Source organism: Tympanuchus pallidicinctus, unplaced genomic scaffold, assembly GCF_026119805.1.
Source record: "Tympanuchus pallidicinctus isolate F22 unplaced genomic scaffold, pur_lepc_1.0 scaffold29, whole genome shotgun sequence".
Taxonomy (NCBI): Eukaryota; Metazoa; Chordata; class Aves; order Galliformes; family Phasianidae; genus Tympanuchus; species Tympanuchus pallidicinctus.
This window is the reverse complement of record NW_026294746.1, coordinates 4,961,834-4,981,272: the sequence shown is the minus strand read 5'-3', so window position 1 is coordinate 4,981,272 and position 19,439 is coordinate 4,961,834. Positions and strand designations below refer to the sequence as shown.

General features: G+C 51.2%; 1 protein-coding gene across 2 annotated transcripts in view; it reads left to right on the top strand.

Annotated features, from left to right (window-relative positions):
* Positions 1-2,121: 2,121 nt before the first annotated feature.
* The window catches only part of KAZN (kazrin, periplakin interacting protein), a 49,675-nt gene continuing 32,357 nt past the window's right edge, over positions 2,122-19,439 (top strand). The window contains exon 1 of one of the 2 annotated variants that reach the window (XM_052692053.1): positions 2,122-2,277. In XM_052692053.1, coding sequence (XP_052548013.1) covers positions 2,124-2,277 — 154 coding nt within the window. In that variant the 5' untranslated portion in view covers positions 2,122-2,123. The remainder of the gene's footprint in view (positions 2,278-19,439) is intronic. The other variant, XM_052692052.1, reaches the window with a different exon arrangement.

The following is a 19,439-nucleotide window of genomic DNA, read 5'->3' as shown; positions in this document are numbered from 1 at the left end:
AATTCTGGCTGATTGTTTAATTGGAAGAGAAACGATTTAATTGAATCATGCCAAAGGGCCGTATTAGATTACGGTCGTTCCTAACACAAAAGGCTTCCCCCATTTAGTTAGATCAGTTCCTTTGCATACTCTATCTATTAAACTTACAAAGTGGTAACCTGAAGGGTTTGGAAGGCCTGAATGGTACATATGTGCTACCCAACCCTCTTCCATCTCCCACACTGCTCATCTTCCCTTTGCTCAACAACTTGATGAGGCACTGGCACAGGTTGCCAGAGAGATGGTGCAAACAACCAAGGTCAGGGAATGGGGCTCTGATAGAGCTGTGGGTATCCCTGCACTGAGCTGGAGCTGATGATCTTTAGGGACCCTTCCAGCACCAACCATCCCATGGCTCTAACTTGCTGCAATGGGAGCAAGCAGGATGGGCAGCATCCTCAAGCCTTCCTCCATCCCTATTCATGCCATCCACATATTCTTGAGAAGCAGCCTGCTGGAATGTGATGCTCTTACAGGAGGCTGGCCGAAACCGATGGGTTTTTCAGCCTTTCAAGGGAACCCTTGCAGAAAGATGCTCCCATTTTCCATGGGGCTGCAGGCACCACTCCCAACCCCTCCATGCCACCCAGGACTGCCATCCCCCGGGGCCATAATTGCAGGAAAAGCAAAGCAATTTGAGGAAATAAAGTTTCTAATTTGGGCTATTTAATTAGTCTTTATTTAATACGACTAGGAGAAAGGGAATGAATTTGTTTCTCAATGCTTCATTTCATCCTGATTTTGAGGATTTAAACCTTCTGAGCAGGAGCCGTGAGCTTGGGATCCCCCATTCTGCACAGGAGGAACCCCATCTGCTTGGAGATGCACGTCAGCTTTAGGGCCCAGCTGTTTCCCAGCACGGATAGGCATGGGGGAACACGCAGGGTTTTCTCTCTGCCCGTTGCAGCCCAATTAACAGAAGCACTAATTAGCGCTGCAGGTCGCCCTGGCCGCACTGCAGTGCTCCCTGCACCTGAGGAGACACCCGGGGGTGGGGAGGAAGAGAGGGGAGGGGATGTGGGCACAGCAGAAATGCAGCAGCTGCTGCAGCACTGCATCTTCTTGCATCCCTCCCCCTCCCCCCCAACCAAAACCAAAACACAAAAACCCCTCTTCACACTCCTGTCCCATGGGAAGGGGGAGGGGGAGGGCTGCAGGTAGGGGATATTCCCTCCCCCCACCCCTTGCACAGCCCCCTTCTATCTTTCACCCCCCCCCCTCTCCACACACCTACACAACCCCATTCCCCCTTGCAGCCCCTTTGCCCAATTCCATTCCTTTTTGCACCCACTCTCCCCCCACTTTGCACAAACCTGGTCACTTCTGCATCACTTTGCACCCCCCCCCCCCCTTTACACACCCCCCAGCCCTATTCCCTATTACACCCCCCTTGCAGAATCCCACTCCCCTAAAACCCTCCATCTGCAAAGCCCCATTTCCATCCACTCCCCCCTCTTTGCAAAGCCTCAATCCCTTCTGCACTCCCCTTTGCAAAACCCTATTTCCATCTGCACCCCTCCCCTTTGCAAACCCTCATTCCCTTCTACACATGCCTTTGCAAAGCTTCATTCCTTATACACCCCCTCTCTGAAAATTCCCATTCCCTTTTTCACCCCCCTCTGCAAAACCATTTGCACCCCCCTTTGCAAGCCCCCCCATTCCCTTCTGCACTGTCCCTTTGCAAAACCCCATTTCCATCCGCACCTCCTCTTTGCAAGCCCCCATTCCCTTCCACACCCCCCTTCGCAAAACCTCATTCCTTTACGCACTCCCACTTTGCAAAACCCCACTGCCTTTCGCATTCCCCTCCTGCAAAGCCCCATTCCCTTTTTCACCCCCCCTCGCTTTTTACACACCCCCATTCCCTTCTGATCTCCCCCCAAAACCCCCTTTACACCCCCTCCTCCAAACCCCAACTCCTCCATCTCCATCCCCACTCCCCCTCTCTCCCCGCCCCCTCCCCGCCCCTCTCCTCTCCCCTCCCACCCCCTTACCTCCCCCCCCCCACACCCCCACTCACCTCTCTCCTCCTCTTCCTCCCTCCCCCCCCCCTTAACCCCCCCCCTCAGGCCAAAATCCTGCACATGATGGACGACAACAGGCAGCTGGCGCTGCGCATCGACGGCGCGCTGCAGGCGGCGGGCCAGGAGGTGACGGCGCTGCGCGCGGAGCTGGCGGCCACCGGGCGCCGCCTGGCCGAGCTGGGCAGCGAGCCGCCCATGGAGCACGGCCCGCAAGGTGGGCAACGCTTTGGTTTTGGTGTTTTTTTTTGGCTTTTTTTTTTTCTTCTCTCTTTTCTTTCGCGTTTCTCAGAGCCGGCTCTCCTTTCCCCGCGCCGTTTGCTTTACCTGCTTGCTTCCTGCTCGCCTTCCTTTCCCTTCCCCAACCGGTTTCGTAATTTGGGAAGTCGGCGCAGCCATCTTCTCTCCGGAGCGGCGGAACGGCGGCGGCGGTCGCTGCGGGGCAGGGGGCGGGGGGCTGCGGGGCGGGGGGACCTGCGGGCTCAGCTGGGACCCCCCTCCCCCCCCATTCGCGGTCGGTGTGTGCGATCCGCCCCCGTGTCGCCCTGCGTGGCCCCCGTGTGCCACCCCGTGCAGCCCCCCGTGCCGCCCCGTGTGCGCCAAGCCCCCCCCCCCCCCCCATGCAGCCTCTCTACCACCCTATCCAGCCCCTCTGTGCCACTCTGCGCAGTCCCCTCCTCCTCCCCGTGCCCACATACAGCCCCTCCGTAGCACCTTGCACAAACCTTGCACAAATCTCCCCCCCATCCCATCCTATTCACCTTCACCCCCCCGAGCCACCCTATGTAGCCTCCTGCATGCCGCTCTGCATCACCCCCCCCAGGCCACCCTATACAGCCACCCCATGCAGCCCCCATACTGCCCTGCACAGCTATCTGCACTCCAATCCTATGCAGCCCCCCCGTAGCCCCTCTGTGCTGCCCTACACACCCCCTGCATGCCACCCTATGGAGCCCATGTGCCATCCCATACAGCTCCCTGTGTGCCATCCCATACAGCCCTCCACGTGCCACCCTATGCAGCACTCCATGCCATAATACAGAGCCCCTATGGTATGCTGCACAACACCCTGTGCCATCCTACATACCCCCCCCCCCACACACACACAGTTATGGGCACACAGCCCAGGCCAGGCTGGCAATGGGGTGCAGGGAGTTGGTGCTGTGGGTTTGCGCTGAGCTTTGCAATCGGAGAGGATTGGAAGGGGGGGAGTGGGGGGGGGAATTGCTTCTGCATTGCTCTGGCTGAAATTCAGTGCTTTCTGCTCAGCCAGGCACTCGCTATTAGCTTAAAGGATCTGAATGCAAATAGATCTGTAAATTCCCCCAGATCATCATGGGCTTGTGCCATAATTCACCCTGAGCAGCCACGGTGTCGGGGCATGCATGGTGCGAGCCCTCCCCTTACACCTCTGTGCCACCCATGGCACTGAATGTTGTTTCCCTGTTGCTTATTTACTGCTGTTGTTCCTGGAATGGGGCTGTTTGTTGCTGGGTGGTTCGGTTTTGGGGTCTCTTGGGGCTGCTGTAAGGCAGCATCGCTGCTGCACTCACACCTCTATGTCCCATTGTGCACGGTGTTGATGCAAATGGATTGTAAGGGATTAATTGGTGCGTTTGTTCCAGCCAACCTGTTGAGTTTTGCTGTAGGAAGGATGGATCCCACCTGCTAAACATCAGCGGGGTCCGTTTGCCTTTGTGGCCTTGTGAAGGGCTGAGAAGGCACTCAGTGCTGTGGGGTTGGGTTGGTTCTGCACTCAGGATGGGTTGATGGTTGAACTTGGTGATGTTGGAGGTCTTTTCCAACCTTAGTGATTCTGTGGTTCTGTGAAACATGCATCTCCAAACGGCTCTTAGAAGTAGAAAGAGGATCAGCAGAAGTCCTTATGGAGCTGGGAATGGGCTGGGCAGCCACCAGCCTGTAGGTTGCAAGGGCGAATTTGGGGTTTGAAGGCACTCAGTGGCGTGGTCCCCAGGTCTCATTGGCCATGTGGGTGCTGTGGGCCCGTCCAAAGCTCTGTGAGCCTAGGTCAGTTCATGCCTGGCTCGGTAATTAACGTTGCCTTTGTGCAGTGTGTTATTCATTTAATTAGGGTGCAGCTCAAGACAGCTCGAGGTAATAACTCTGCCCTTCTTGTGTGCACTGAGAAATCTCCGTGCTGCAGCCTGCTATTTCTTGCGGTGAGGTGCCCTTCAAGGGCATTTTAGTGTAATTTAAACCAAAAACTGAAGGAATTCAGCAGGTTGAGAGCAGGGCTGGATGGTGGGCGTGCATACAGAGGTAGAAGTGGAATTTGTGTGTTGTCCCAGGCCTTTGTGCGAGCGTTAATCGCAGAACGGTTGGGTTGGAAGGGATCTCGAAGGCCATCCAGTTCCAACTGCTGCCATTGGAATCAGGCACTACATTGGGTTGCCCGTGACCCTATCTGACCTGAACCGGGTTGAATGACACCCAAGATCAGGCTGGATGGAACTCTGAGCACTGGGGGAACTGTGGGTGTCCCTGCTCACTGCAGGGAGTTGGGTTAGATGGCCTTTAGGGTCCCTTCCAACTCAAACCATGCGCTGAGCCAGGTGGTCAGCCCATCTCACCCAATGCTTTTTGCTGCAGTCTCCTCCCGGTGTTAAAGGTAAAACACCTTAATTAATTAATGTTGGCAAAGTGCTTGAAGATGTAAAGCACGATCAGTAGCTAAGTGTTATTAATAGGACCTTGCTCAGCGTTCAGCTCATCTTGCTTCGAAGCATCAGTACCGCATGGTGCTTCGTGGGCTGCTTTGCACCGGTGGGGATGCTGGTGTGTGCACGAGTAAATTCACCACTCATCTTCCCCACTGCTTGTTCCTCCCGAGCTTGTGAGCTGATGTTGCAAAGGAGCCCGAGGAACTCAGATATCGCAGTCCAGTCGGGTATTGGAGCAGTTCTGCACCACGTGTATTGCAGGCTCAAGGTCTTGCTGCGCTATTACTGTTACAGTGGCGTGCCCTGGGAAATCAGTGTGTGCGTAGTAATATCCACGTGGTTGCATTAGATTCCAGCTTGCTGCAGCCAGCGCTTCAGGTCCCCGTCACATCTCAGCTTTTGATGTTAATTTCAAGTATCTTTATGTATCTGCAGCTTTCGTATTCATAAGCCTCATTTGGTGTGGTTAGCTTAAGCTTTAGGAGGGTGATAAACGATGATTCCTTCCCGTCCTGCAGCACTGAGCGGGGCTGCGGCTCGAAGTGAGGCACCAAACTTCAGCTTGAGCACGGCAGGCAGCAATGCTTCCGTCTGCAGCTTGTTAAAATTCAATTCTCGTAATTCCTTGTTGACAGTGACGTGTGAGATAAAGAGGATTGGAGGCTGACGCAGCAGCTTGCACAACCGGGGCGTGCGAAACCCCCTGTGAATTGGCCGTCCTGGTGGATCGAGTCCTGCTGACTCCTGTTTGCAAAAGTTACCGGTGTCGTGGAGAAGGGAAGGGAAAAACTCATCCCCAGCCACCCCCCATCTGGCTGAGGGTTGTGGTTTGGGGATGCTGTTTAGCTGTGGGGCAGTGAGCACAGGATGGAGCTGTCGGTGTCCCTGTTTGGTGTTGGGGAGTTGGACCCTTCGTGGCCATCTGGTCCCTTCTGACCCAGATGATTCTGTGATTCAGGTTTTCCTTTTTTGCAACAGCAAGCAGAATGCAGGGAGCTGGTGTTGCTGATGGCAAGTAGATTTCTGCAGAGATGCAACAGGATCGTGCCTCTTCTGCAGGCATGGCGAGGCCATGGGCGGTGTTTGGGTTTTGTAACCCAGCCTCTGTTTTCATTTGCCTTTTATTACTTATACAAACATGAGTTTTGCAGAAGGGGCCGTACCTTTGTGCTCTTAAAGCACCACTGTAAAACCGTGTGACAGCTGCGCGTGTAGGGACGTTTGAAAGAAGAAAAGACAGACTCACAAACCACCTCATCTTTGGATGTTCAAAAAATGAAAGTTATTTGTGCGACCTGCTGTAGGGAACCTGCTTTGGCAGGGGGGTTGGACTCGATGATCCCTGGAGGTCCCTTCCAACCCCTACAGTTCTGTGATTCTGTGATTTTCTTTTGCTTTGTCTGCTCTCTTGTTTATTTGCCCAGCACGCAGAGGTACCTTGCAGCACCCATATCTGCCCTTCTTACAGCTGAAACCCACAATGCAATTTCATGAGCATTGGGATAAAGGCTTATCATGCACAAACAGCGCGTTGACAAATGGCTTGGCCACCCTACAGCAGGAGGGTTGTCCAGTCCTGTATGCACACCACTGAAGCACCAAGAGCATAGAACCATTAAAGGTTGGGAAAGACCTCTGAATTCGTCCAATCCAACTGCCTACCACCACCATTGCTCATTAAGCCATGTCCCCAGGTACCACATCTGCGTGATGGCCATAGCTGAGCGCACACAGAACACCCAGATGCTTGAGCTACAGCCTGTTATTTTTAAGCAAATTGCCCATCTTGTCCTCCCTTTGAAGCTAACTTGGAGAAATGCATTGGGGCTGCTGTTGGCCTTCGCTGGTGGATGGAGTAGGAAGACCCGCTGGGTCTTGATTAGCAGCACAGAAGCATTGCAATGCCTTTCAAAGCTGCATTAAATGGACCCACTGGAGGAGTAATCTCTGCCCTCCCGTCATAAAGCGGTGTTTGTTGCGTTGTTGTTTTGTGTTTGGCTTTTTTTTTCTCCAAAAGACATCTCAGCTCGCTGTAAGATATTATTGCAGATCGAAATTTGCTGTAGGCGTACAGGTCCTGGAAGCGTGTGCCTGTTTTCTGAGGAGATGTGCTGTGTTCGGGGTGGAAAGCAGAGCAAATTGATTTGAGGAAGAGATTTGAGGAATTGAACTTTGATGTCTGGGTTTAGGCAGTCTAGACGCTCTTTCAAGCTGCAGAAAGGGGAAAAAGATTCTCTCAGAAGAAACTTGGAGATGGCTGTGAAGGCTTTAGTAGGATATGCTGAGATTTCCAGGAGGAAAAAAAGTCCAAATTCAGCTGTACTTGGAATTTTAAGTAGCGTCAGCCCTGCTGAGCCCATTGGGGCAGGGGGGGGGGATCTGTAGGGCTGCCGTGCCCCCACGGTTGGGTCTGTAGGGCCTCCATGGTTGGGTCTGTAGGGCCCCCATGCCCCCACGGTTGGGTCTGTAGGGCCCCCATGCCCCCACGGTTGGGTCTGTAGGGCCCCCATGCCCCCGTGGTTGGGTGTGTAGGGCCCCCATGCCCCCATGGTTGGGTCTGTAGGGCCCCCATGCCCCCATGGTTGGGTCTGTAGGGTCCCCATGCCCCCATGGTTGGGTCTGTAGGGCCCCCATGCCCCCATGGTTGGGTCTGTAGGGCCCCCATGGTTGGGTCTGTAGGGCCTCCATGCCCCCATGGTTGGGTCTGTAGGGCCTCCATGCCCCCATGGTTGGTTCTGTAGGGCCTCCATGCCCCAATGGTTGGGTCTGTAGGGCCCCCATGCCTCCATGGAGGGGTCTGTTGACTTCCATGAGTCTTCCTCTCGGCCTCTTCTTCTCTGGGCCAAACAAACCAAACCGGTTTGAATGCCTTGTAGTTTCCTCACAGACTTTTTTTTTCATTTCAATGAGATTGTATGTTATCTCGGGCTGAGATTTGGGGAGATTTATACAATGCTGCTGTGGTTGGAGGACTGGGGTGCCATGTTGTACCTACACCTTGTGCCTGCACCTTGCTATGTTTGTGGTTGTTTTCTACCCATTTCTGTTGAGAGGCAAACAACAACAGCAAAAAAAAAAAAAAAAAAAGCCTGGATAAAAAAAAAGTCTTGAGATCTTTGCCTGTTAATTAGTCCAACAATAACGTGATAGTGATCACAGGATTAAAAACCCATATGCAGATAAGGCTTTAACTCTACTTGTTGGCGGCAGTAACCCGTCCTGATAGCATCGATGAGCGGAGCTGGCGGTGTGTCAACGACAGCCCATCCGTGGTGGGACATCACACCTCTGACCTCGTCACCACGCTCAGCCCTGGCACCAACGTGTTGTTCAACGTTGCTTGGGGACCAACCAAGTCCCGGGGAGGTGGTGGGGGTCACCATCTCTGGAAGGGTTCAGTGTGAAGATGTGGGGATGGGTTGGGGTTGGGCTGGGTGATCTTAGTGGCCTTCTCTAAAATTAATGATTTCTGTGCTTCTATGGAAATCCCCAGTGTTGAGACGTCTTCTTTTGCTGTTCAAGCTCTTCTCGCACCAAGTGTTTTTGGGGAGAAGGGTGGGTTTGGCTGCAGGTGATGGCATGAAGCCATTAAGCACACACTGCTTCCCTTGGGCCGTGCTTCCAGCCTATCTTGAATTTCTTTAAGCGTGTGTATGCAGTTCAGAGGGTAATACCATCAATTAGACCAACAAGAAAGACTAATAAAAACCAATAACCCTCTGTAGTGTGCTGGGTTTATCCCTGATTAGCGGGGCTGCTCTGATCTCGTTGTAAATCTGTGTATGTCATTAAGACAGAAGTATTGAATTGGTAATTAACGTTACCAAAAAAGTTATCATCGTGCTTTCTGTTGGAGAAGAGTAGGAAATGGTGGGGAAAATGAAGCAGCATTGAATGGAGATAAGGCTGAAGTGTGATGGCTGCCCTTTCTTCCAGTGTGTTTGGGGAAGAAATGTGGGGAGTGCATCCTGAGCAAAGCGGATCCCGCAGGTCCTGGTACAGACGCTCCCGCTCAAGCTGGATGAATATTGCCCTCAGCCACACGCAGCCATTTTTTTTCCCCCCAAATTGTAGCCCAAACTTTCCTTGGTGAGGCAGCAGCGTCTTAAATTGCTGATGCATTTCATCATGATAAAGGGGGGGAGAGGTGGCGTGCGGGGAAGTTGCATTATTCATGGCGCGTTGCTGCGGGCTCTGTCGGAAGCATCCGTGCAGCTCGGTGCTCAGCTCTGTGCAGCTCAGTGCTCAGCTCCACGCTCAGCTCCGTGCAGCAGAGCAGAGCCCACACCGTCCCAACCTGCTGGGATCTGCCTGCGGCGGGTGCTTCCCTTCCTGCCTGCTTAGCCAGGCAAGCAGCAACCTGCTGCGCTCCCTAGTTTGCTTCGTAGAAATGATGGCGAGCCAGGGAGGTCTTCTATTTTATTTTATTGTATTTCTGCAGTGGAGGGTGGCAGCACGGATAAGGAAAGTTTTGCTCTTTGTGCAGGTTGCACTGGAATTTCATCCCTGTTGACTTCCAGCTGCAAAGCGAGCAACTCCCCACATTGCAGCCTGTTGCACAGCCAGCTCTTGGTGCATATGATGCACCAAAAGCAGCCATTGCCCACCTGCTCCCAGCCGTCATGCAGTTGGGCACCAGCATCCTCCTTGCTCACGGCCAAGAAGCTCTCGAGGCGTTGTTGGTTGGTTGGGAACGCTGATTGCAAGGCTTGTCCCAACTGGTTGGAGCAGAGGGATGGGCTCTTCCCAGGACTTTTTTTTGATGGTGCAGGAGGAGGGGAGCAGGTCTGGGCTCTCCCACCAGCTGGAGGCTGTGCTCTGGCTGTGCTGCTTGGGGCGGGCGATCCCACCCATCGTGTTAATCCTAATTAAGGGCTGCGTTGGGTGAAAGCTGCCGTGCTTGCGTCACATTATGTCTGCCAGCAGCCTTTTCTCAAGGGTGTTCCCAGCGCTGCTCGTTGCCCCATGACCTGCACCTAGAGGCACTTCTCCCCTGTGCAGGTATGGGGGTGTCAGCGCGCCCACTGGGCTCGTGGGACAGCCTGTTTTCTCAGATAGCAATAGGACACGAGGTGATGGCTGTAAGTTGTGCCAGGGAAGGTTCAGGTTGGATATTAGGAAGAATTTCTTCTCAGAAAGAGTGGTAATGCATTGGCATGGGGTCACCATCCCTTCATTGTGGAGATGTGGCACTGGGGGGACATGATCGATGAACATGGTGGGGGTGGGTTGGAGTTGGACTTGGTAATCTTAGAGCTCTTTTCCAATTGTAATGATTCTATGATTCCCAGGGCTCTGTAGAGCTGGAGCCCACATCCAGGATCTTAGTGGTTGGGGATCAACCCAACAACTCTTCAAATGCTTCCAGCTGGATGAACCCCAAATCCTGTTCACCCTTTCATTAGCAATTAAAAAAGCTCTCCTGCCCCCTTAGGAGCATTCTGCTCACTGCCTGCTGACCAAAAGGAGCATGGAGTTTTACATAGGTGCAAGATCCCCATGCAACACAACTGCTTGTAGAAAAGGGTTTTCTTTTTGTCAGATGGCCAAATCCAGAGGCACTGCCGGGACACATAGCAGCCTTCACCATTTGGGGTCCTCATCCTTCACTGTTTGGGGTCTCCATCCTCATCCTTCACTGTTTGGGGTCTCCATCCTTCACCATTTGGGATCTCCATCCTCATCCTTCACTGTTTGGGGTCTCCATCCTTCACTGTTTGGGATCTCCATCCTCATCCTTCACTGTTTGGGGTCTCCATCCTCATCCTTCACTGTTTGGGGTCTCCATCCTTCACCATTTGGGATCTCCATCCTCATCCTTCACTGTTTGGAGTCTCCATCCTCATCCTTTGCTGTTTGGGGTGTCTGTCCTACTTTTAAAGTGAATCAGTGCAATGGAAGATGATTGCATCTGACTGTCCCTGCCTAGAATGCCGCTTTGTGTTTCGGTGCGTCTCATCCCTTGGCTCCACATCCAGCTCCTCTGGGGCAGCACAGACCCAGGCAGTGTTACTGAGCACAATGGAACATCTGATATGTCAGCACTATCAATGCTGTGGTCGAAGGGAAAAGCACCACGTTGATGAAGTTCGCAGCCCGTGATGAACTCGTTGCAATGGCCTTCGCCTCTGCCCGTGCATCGCCTCCTCCCCTCCTCTGCTTTGTTTGCATTCCTAATCATATCCAGCTGAAACTGTTAAAAGTGAGCTCAGACAGAAAATATTTGTGTGAAAAATGTTAACACGTTTTTTGGAGGTGGAAAACTTTTTTTTAAAGGGAGAGTGGGTTTCTCTGGGTGTTCTGTTGGCATCTGTTGCGCCGTGGCCGTGTTGGAGGCAGGTTGCTCTGTGTCCCAAATTGAGAACACAGGGTTAGAAACGTGGAGCCGAGCTAAGTACAATTAATTCTGGATGCTAAGTGAATTAATTTGCCCTTCTCTTAACCTCCAATCCGCACCAACAGCACTCAGGTTATTAAAAGGATGTATTAAAATGAAGTGTTTTGTCGGCTCGTTATCTTTCTTGTTGGTTGGAAGAAGGATGTTGTTTTAAAGATCAGTTACTGTTGATACGGTCCTGTTATGCCATCTTGAAGACTCAAAATGTTTTGGATTTCTCTCATTTGTTTTGAAAACATTTTGCAACTGATAATTTCTTTTATCTGCAACAACTTCTTTTCCAACTTGGCTTGGGTGCAGCTGGGAGCACGTGCTTAGAATGCGTCCTGCATTGGGAAAAGGAGCAATTTCTTCTTCAAAAGAGCAGTGGTGTGCTGGAACAGCTGCCCAGGGAGGTGGTGGGGTCACCAACCTTGGAGATGTTCATTGTGGAGATGTGGCACTGAGGGATGTGGTCAGTGGGCATGGTGGGATGGCTTGGAATTGGATTGGACTTAGAGGTCATTTCCAACCTGAACGATTCTATGATTCTAACATGTGATTAGCAGACATGGCAGTGATGGGTTGACGTTGGACTGGATGGTCATAGAGGCCTTTTCCAGCATTACTGACTCTGTGATTCTGCGACGTGGTCATGGTGGGATGGTTTGGGCTTGGGCTGGATGATCTTAGAGGTCTTTTCCAGTGTTACTGACTGCATGATTCTGTGACGTTAGTGGGCATGGTGGGGTTGGCTGGACAGTTGGATCTGATGGTTGTCGTGGTCTTTTCCAACCTTCACCATTCTGTGGTTCTCTGATCCATCACACTGCCATCACAACAGCACCGTGCCCCATCTCCTCTACCTGAGCCACTGAGCCAGGTGCCCATGGGTGCTGCTGTTGGGTGCAGCATGGGATGGCAGTGCTTGATCCGACCCCTTTGATGTCAGAGGCCATCGGCTGTCGTTTGGTAGAAATTAATCATATGTTCAGATCACACTTGCAGAGTTGTGGCAGTTGGTGGTTTTTTTTGGCTTTTTTTTTTTTCTTGTTTTACTAATTGCAATTGTTTCCCTTCCTCTGATCTATTTTACTTTGTAATAAGGCATAAAATTCATTATTTAAGTGGCAGCGTTGTGATAATTAGACGAGTTATTTTTGGCGGGGATGATTAGTTGGTAAGTACAGATTGATGGCTGGAGCTGTGCCGTGCTCCCCTGGTATTTTGGCTCTGGAGAGATGCACGGTGCTTTGCACCTTGCTCACAGCCTGCTCCTTGCAGGAGCTGGTGGCATATTGCACCGAGAGGCTGAAATAAGTTGGATCTGGTGTCTTTATACTGCAGTGTGTGCAATGGGTGCTCATCCCAAATTCACTGCTGGGGATGTCGCAAGAGCTGGCTGTGTCCTAGAAAAGCTTTGTCCCTTTGCAGACATAAAGCCACATTGTTTTTGTCCCTGGAGTTCATTGCAGCACATGGGACAATGCAAGCTTTGTCCCTGCTGCCCAGGGACGCTTTCTCCCCTACCTCCCCCCCCCCGTGCCTGGCTTGTTGCTCTTTATTTGCACTGCAGAAGCTGTTTGCAGGATTAAGGCTTTTTTAGCTCGTTTGCAGACTGCTTAACGAAGGGCGTGGGTTGAATGCAGAGGTCTGCGGGGCGAGACGCCCAGCGTTCTCTGTCCCAAGCAACCAGGCCAAGGAAAACAGCTCACACACATGTAATTAAGGATGTGTTTTTGGAGTCCGAGCCCTCTGCCTTCTCCGAGATGATCAGAACTGTGCTGCTGGGTGAGTTTACCTGGAGCCGAGCCACCACATCATTCAAGAGCAGAACTCTGGAAAGAAGGGGGAAAGCACAGTCTTTTGTGTCCCTTGGTCACCCTTTCCCAATAAGCATGGGGCTGTGCAGTGCTGCTCTTACTGCCTGATTGTGGGTTTAGAGAACCGTAGGATGGTTGGATTGGAAGTGCCATTAAAAATCATAGAGCCACAGGACAGCTTGTGTTGGGAGGGACCTCCAAGATTACAGAACCGTAGGATGGTTGGGTTGGAAGGGACCTTAAAAAAAACCATCCAATTCCAGCCCAATGCCATGGGTTGGTTGCCAACCATGGGTTTGGTTCTACCCGGAGGTGAAGCCTTGGGATGGTCTCTGCAGTGGTGCCCAGGGCTTAACCCATCACTTGCCGTACAGGGATCTGTCTGCAGGCAGTGGGATGCTTGCATGGGCTTCAGAGGTAAGTTTGCAGACTGCAGTAAAAGCAGTGCAAGAAAAGGATCTACTGAAGTAAAACCAGTGGGCTGTGTTCCCAGTTCCTCCAAGATTTTTGAATCTGTTGGGTTGGGTTATGGAAATGCATCAGGGCTCAGCAGCTGGGAGGACGATACAGGAGGGAGCCAAGAATACCCTCTGTCCATCCATGCCTCCTCCTTCCATCGCAGCCTGGGATTTCCAGCCACTTTTCACCCAAATTGCAGTGTCAGGATAACAAGAAACGGTGTGTTTTACAAGAAATGGACTGTGCTTTATGCATGGTCTCACCACTAAAGAGGGGTCAGAGTGTAAGGCAGTCGAGAGCTGCGTTGCCCTGGTATGTTTGCCACGGGATAATGGAAAATTCCTGTGAGGAGCCTGCTTGATCTGGGGCCAGAGGAAACAGGATGAAGCCTATTGCCCTGCGGAGCGATAGAGGAGCACACTGAGCGCCTTCCGGTGCCTGCTGCCAGTGTTTTTATGGGCTTGAGATTTACTTTTTAAGAAGAAAAATAAATGCGCTTAAGGTCAATCCGTGATCTTGCCAGGCTTCTTGGGTCCTGTTTGTGCCATTCCTTCATAGGATCATAGATTGGCCCGGGTTGAAAAGGACCACAATGATCATATAGGTTCAACCCCCTGCTGTGTGCAGGTCATCAACCAGCAGCCCAGGCTGCCCAGAGCCACATCCAGCCTGGCCTTGAATGCCTGCAGGGATGGGGCATCCACAGCCTCCTTGGGCAACCTGTGCCAGTGCCTCACCACCCTTGTATGGTCTTGAAGGAGTGCATGCATGTGGTGAGTCGGTGGATGGACTGGGTGATCTTAGTGGTCTTTTCCAACCTTAAGGGTTCTGTGTGCAAAGGCAGTGATAGCTTTGCTCTTGGGTTCCCAAGGTGATGGGAGTATTTGTGGCAGTGTAGGGTCCCCTGTGGTTCATCTCCTGACCCATCTACCCAGCCTTTGGATGCCAAAAATGCTCCATAGGATTCCTCCTCCCTACAGCTTTTTTAATGAGGGAACTATGCTTTGGCAGAGCCCTACGCCCAAGGCACTGAGCACCTCCAAATCCCTTTCCTCCTCCAGCAGTCCGTAATGCCCTCATTCCAGATCAGCCATGACAATCTTATGGGTGTCCCCTTCATTGTCACCCTGTTACATTTTCCCCTCTCACTTACCTTTCATTAATTGTCTTTCGGGGCTATCTGATGACTTTTATTTCCAGGGGATAAGCCTGTTAGAGGTAATCTGGTTTGCTGAATTTCCCTTCCTCTAGGCGGTCTCCCTAATAGCTGCCTCGGAGGATTTCATCTTGTTTGGTAGCAGGATGCAATTTTGTGTAAATATTCTGTTTCTTCATGGCCTTTTTGCTGATTAAGGTCTGCTCTTTCTCTGAAATAAACTGTCACATAGAATACTTCTTGGAGGAGAGAGCCTCAGGGATGTGTTTGGTGTTAGTGCATGTTTGGTGCCTTGGTGTGAATTGCCCTGGCCAGAATGGTCAGGGTCCAGTCCTGATTTGCCCCAGTCCCAGTTTCCCCAGTGTTTCCAGTCCCACTCTGACTATTCCTGATGTCCCCATTGTTCCCACTGTCCTGGTGTTCCCTGTCCCACTCCTTCCATTCCTAATGTTCCTGGTCCCAATCCCACTGTCCCCATTCCCAGTGCCCTCAGTGTCCCCAGTGCCAATGTCCCCAGTCCCAGTGCCCCCACTGTCCCCAATCCCACTGCCACCATTCCCAGTGCCCTCAGTCCCAGTATCACTCAGCATCCACAGTTCCCATGTCCCCAGTCCCACTCCTTCCATTCCCATTGCCTTCAGTGTCCCCAGTCCCAGTGCCTCCAGTCTCACTCCTTCCATTCCCTATCTCCCCAGTCCACTCGTCCCCATGAGTCCTATTCTCAGTGCATATTTTTATATTGTTTGGGACTCTTCCCCTTCTCTCCCCCCTAGAAAAAGGGAAGAAAAGGGAAAGAATGATAATCCTTAGATTGGGTGTGCCATGGAAGGCAGAGTAGAGAGCCTTAAGAAATCATGGGATATCCCCTTTTTATGCCCAATGCAAAAGAAAAAAAATAACAGTCTGATAAACCAAACCTCTCCCTTTTCATGTGCTCTGCAAGGATGTATGGTTTTCTCCCTGCCCAAGTCAATGCTGGATGGAGGGTCGGGAGATGACAGTTCTGCTCCTGCCTGTGAGTCACTGAATGATCTCCAGCAGTTCATTTGATCTCCCTGCGCCTCACTCTCACAAATAAGGACACTGGTAATAGCTTTCTATTGTTAAAGCTCTGGTAATAACTTTCCATTGTTAAAGCTCTTGTATAGAAAGTGCTTTATGGGAGGGAGAATAATTATTGTAATCGTTTACAGCAGAGGCGCCGCAAATAAAAGTTTCTGCAGTATAGGACCCTGTTTCTTGTTGAAGGGAATTATTAGAATAATTGTGGCTGGAATGACCAATAAAATGTGAATAAGGCAACTGCTGCTATTGAATTGGTGTTTGATGGAGAGCTGGACGGCTGAGAGATAGAGCTCACAGGTAGAAGGGGCAGATTTCCATTGCAGGCTCTCTGCTTGTGGGTTCATGGTGCACGTCGGCACCCATTGCTCCGGGGTGTGCGGTGCAAGCAGGAGCAGCTGTGTGATGTACAGTAAGGGAAATGGGATCCGACTAAAGGAGGGGAGATTTAGGCTGGATATAAGGAAGACTTTTTTTATAATGAATGGTGAGGCACTGCACAGGCTGCACAGAGAAGTGGTGCAGACACCCAAGGTCAGGGGATGGGGCTGTGAGCACTGATGGAGCTGTGGGTGTCCCTGCTCAGTGCAGGGGTTGGATCTGATGGCCTTTAGGGTCCCTTCCAGCTCCAGCCATTCTGTGTATCTGTGATAATGATGCATGTGGCACTGGATGCTGCAGTTATGGGACACTGGGGTAATGGAGAGGTAGATAAGTTGGCTCTATAAATTTCTGAACCTGGCTCCTACCCCGTCCCTTATTGCCTTTAATTTACAGCTTGCTAAAAATAGGCAGTGGAGAAGGCTTGGAGCTGCTGAAACAGAGCAAGCCCGTAAATCACTTGACAGCTCATTTCCTTATAGCAAATACCTTGCTCTTATGACTATATGTTTAGATTAAGGGAGGAATAAAATGTAGCAGCCGCTGCTGATTTCGGTGGGGTTTCGTTTTTCTTAGGAAGAAATGGCATCAGTGCACAGGAGTGGGATGAATCACGTTGGTGCTTCCTTCCTTTGTGCACAAAGACCTCCAGCCACTTGGCCAACAATGCCTGACCTGGGCACCCCTTCTCAATCACTAGAAATTCAGACTGTGCTATTGGGACAGGCTGCCCAGGGACGTGGTGGAGTTAGCATCCCTAGAGGTGTTCAAGAGCCATGGAGGTGTGACACTGAAGGACCTGGTCAGTGGGTATAGTGGGAAGGGTGGGATTGGACTGGATGGTCTTAGAGGTCTTTTTCAGCCTTAATGATTCTATGATGTGGTTAATGGACACGGTGGTGATGGGTTGATGGGTGGACTGGATGATCTTAAGGCTTTTCCAACCTCAGTGATTCCATGCAGGGACGTGGTTAGTGGGCATGATGGAGTGGGTGGACGATTGGACATGATTGTCTTAGAGATCTTTCCCAATCTGAATGGTTCCCTAATTCTTTGAAAGCTGCATATTGCAAATAAGGGTCATGAGATCAGAGCTGCAATAACAGCCTTCATTTTCACTCATGACATTTGTGTTTTCGAGGGGTGAAATTAGAGCCCTGCCTTGCTGCATGCAGCTTTTGATAATCAGACCTGTGATCTATGCTTCTCATAGCAAACATTTGGGCTGGCATGAGTCTTGCTTCCCACTGTGACCATCACTGCAACAGAATCAGGGCTACAGCTCCTGTCTCCTGAGCTGCTGCTTCCCAACCTTGATGTCTTGGCACAAAAAAATGCAATGTGACAGCCAGGGTTTGTTTCACTGCTGTACACTGCTGCTGTCTGTCTGCATGGCACGACAAGAAGAAAATTGAGTTATCAGTGTCCCAGGAGGCAGGGAACAAATTTAGGTCGTGATCTTGCATATGCTGACCCTGCAGATGAGCTGTGCTGGGTGGAGTCCATTCAGTCCATGGCGTTCGTCCTTCATCTGCTCAGGGCAACGTATATTGCAGCACAAAGTCACATCTTGCACACACCTCACTTCTTAGGTTCTCATTGAAAGCAAGGAACAGACTTCAAATTTAGGGTGTTTGGGGTTTGTGTGTTGTGCATTTCTGCTGCTGGGCTGGAGCAGGTGGGTTAGGATCCCCTACAGCTTCCATCCCATTGCTGCTGGAGATGCTCTGGTCTTATCATCCATGGGGATACGTTTCATAGAACCATAGAACCATTAAAGATGGAAAGGGCCTCCAAGATGACCAAGTCCAACCGTACTAACCATATCGTAGAACCATAAACTCATTAAGGTTGGGAAAGACCTCCGAGATCATCACGTCAAACCATCAACCCAAACACAAGGCACCACTTCAGAACCAATCCAACCCAATCCCACAGCACTGGGTGCAGTTCCTGCTCTCAGCTCCCTGCATGGCCACGATGGGTTAGGGACCATTGTCACCCTGTGGTTTGATGCTACAGACTTAGGGTTGCTTTGTTCCCTCCATAACTGGAGGGATAAAAGACCCCCGAATGGACCATGCTGATAGCAGAGAGCTTTCTGCTATGCTGAGAGCCCTGGGTTGTAAGTTCCCAACTGCTTCCAGTGCCAAAAAGGAGGATGAATAATGAGCAGCAATAGCTCCATGCAAACATTAGCATCCCGCTCGGGCTGATAACAGTGTGCTCCCTTTGAAGTGCCTTTAAACACTCTTGGTGTTGCTGGGATTCTTGCTTTCAAAAATTCTGCTAGATGCCAGTTTCTCTGTTTTCTTTCAAACTGCTTTAAATTGATGTTTGTTGAGTTAGTTGAACTCACAGCGAGCTTCGTCTGAGCAAAAGGGGACAGCAGTGGTTGAGTCATTAATGGGAAGTGAATGTGAAGCAGCCCCAAATCTGTAATCTGCCCCACACAGAAAAGCTCTGCTTTAAGGAGTAAATATAGGAAGAAAATCAGTTTGGCTCTAATTGCTTTGGATGTTACAGGCAGAGTGTGAGGAGGCGATAAAAGCTGCAATTCAGAGCTCGGCAGCAAAGTGTTGCAACCCCAGCGCTGGGATTTGATGCTTCATCCGTGGTGCTGAGCTGAGCATGGAGCTGTGAGGACGGTGCTGCTCCTCCCAGGGGCACCTGGTGGTCGTTCACCCCCTCCCAGTGGTGTCCACTCACCCAAATGGCTCCATTTGAGGATGAAATTGCTTTTTTAACACTTTCCCACTGGGACTAAAATCCCTTTATATGCAGTGATACCCAGCGGTGTGTCTCTAGCAAGAAGCAATGCGTTAAATCTCCATTGCAGAGCAGCTTTATGCAGCACCGTGGCGTTGGGTCAAGCTGTGAGTGTGAATCTGCTGTGCAAATCATTCTCCATTGAGATGCCATTGGGTCTGGGTAGGGAGCTCGATGCTGCTGTGTTGTGTTGAGGTGTCAGGGATCCAATCCCTGCCCATGGGTGCAAATATTTGCAAAACTAAGCTAGGGTTTTGTCTGCTCTGAGGTGACTTTGAAGGGCTTTGCCACTCCTGGTCCACTCCCACTGAATCACGATGGAGGCTTGGGTGTGAGTTGAATCATAGAATCATTCAGGTTGCAAGAGAGCTCTAAGATCCCCAAGTCCAACCCCGATTCCACCATGCCCAGTGATCCTCAGTGCCACATCTCCACACTGAACACCTCCAGGGATGCTGGCTCCACCACCTCCATGGGCAGCCTGGTGACATTCTCCATGCCCAAGGTGCATGAAACAGAGAATGTGCTTCTCCTGCCCAGCTCTTACATTTTCTCTGGGCTCTGCCAGATAAGAGCTGAAAGTGAGGAAGGACAGAGGAGGGTAAGAAGACCAATCTACCGCTTTTATTACTCTGTATGCAAAGAACATCAAAAGCACTAATGGAAAAGGCT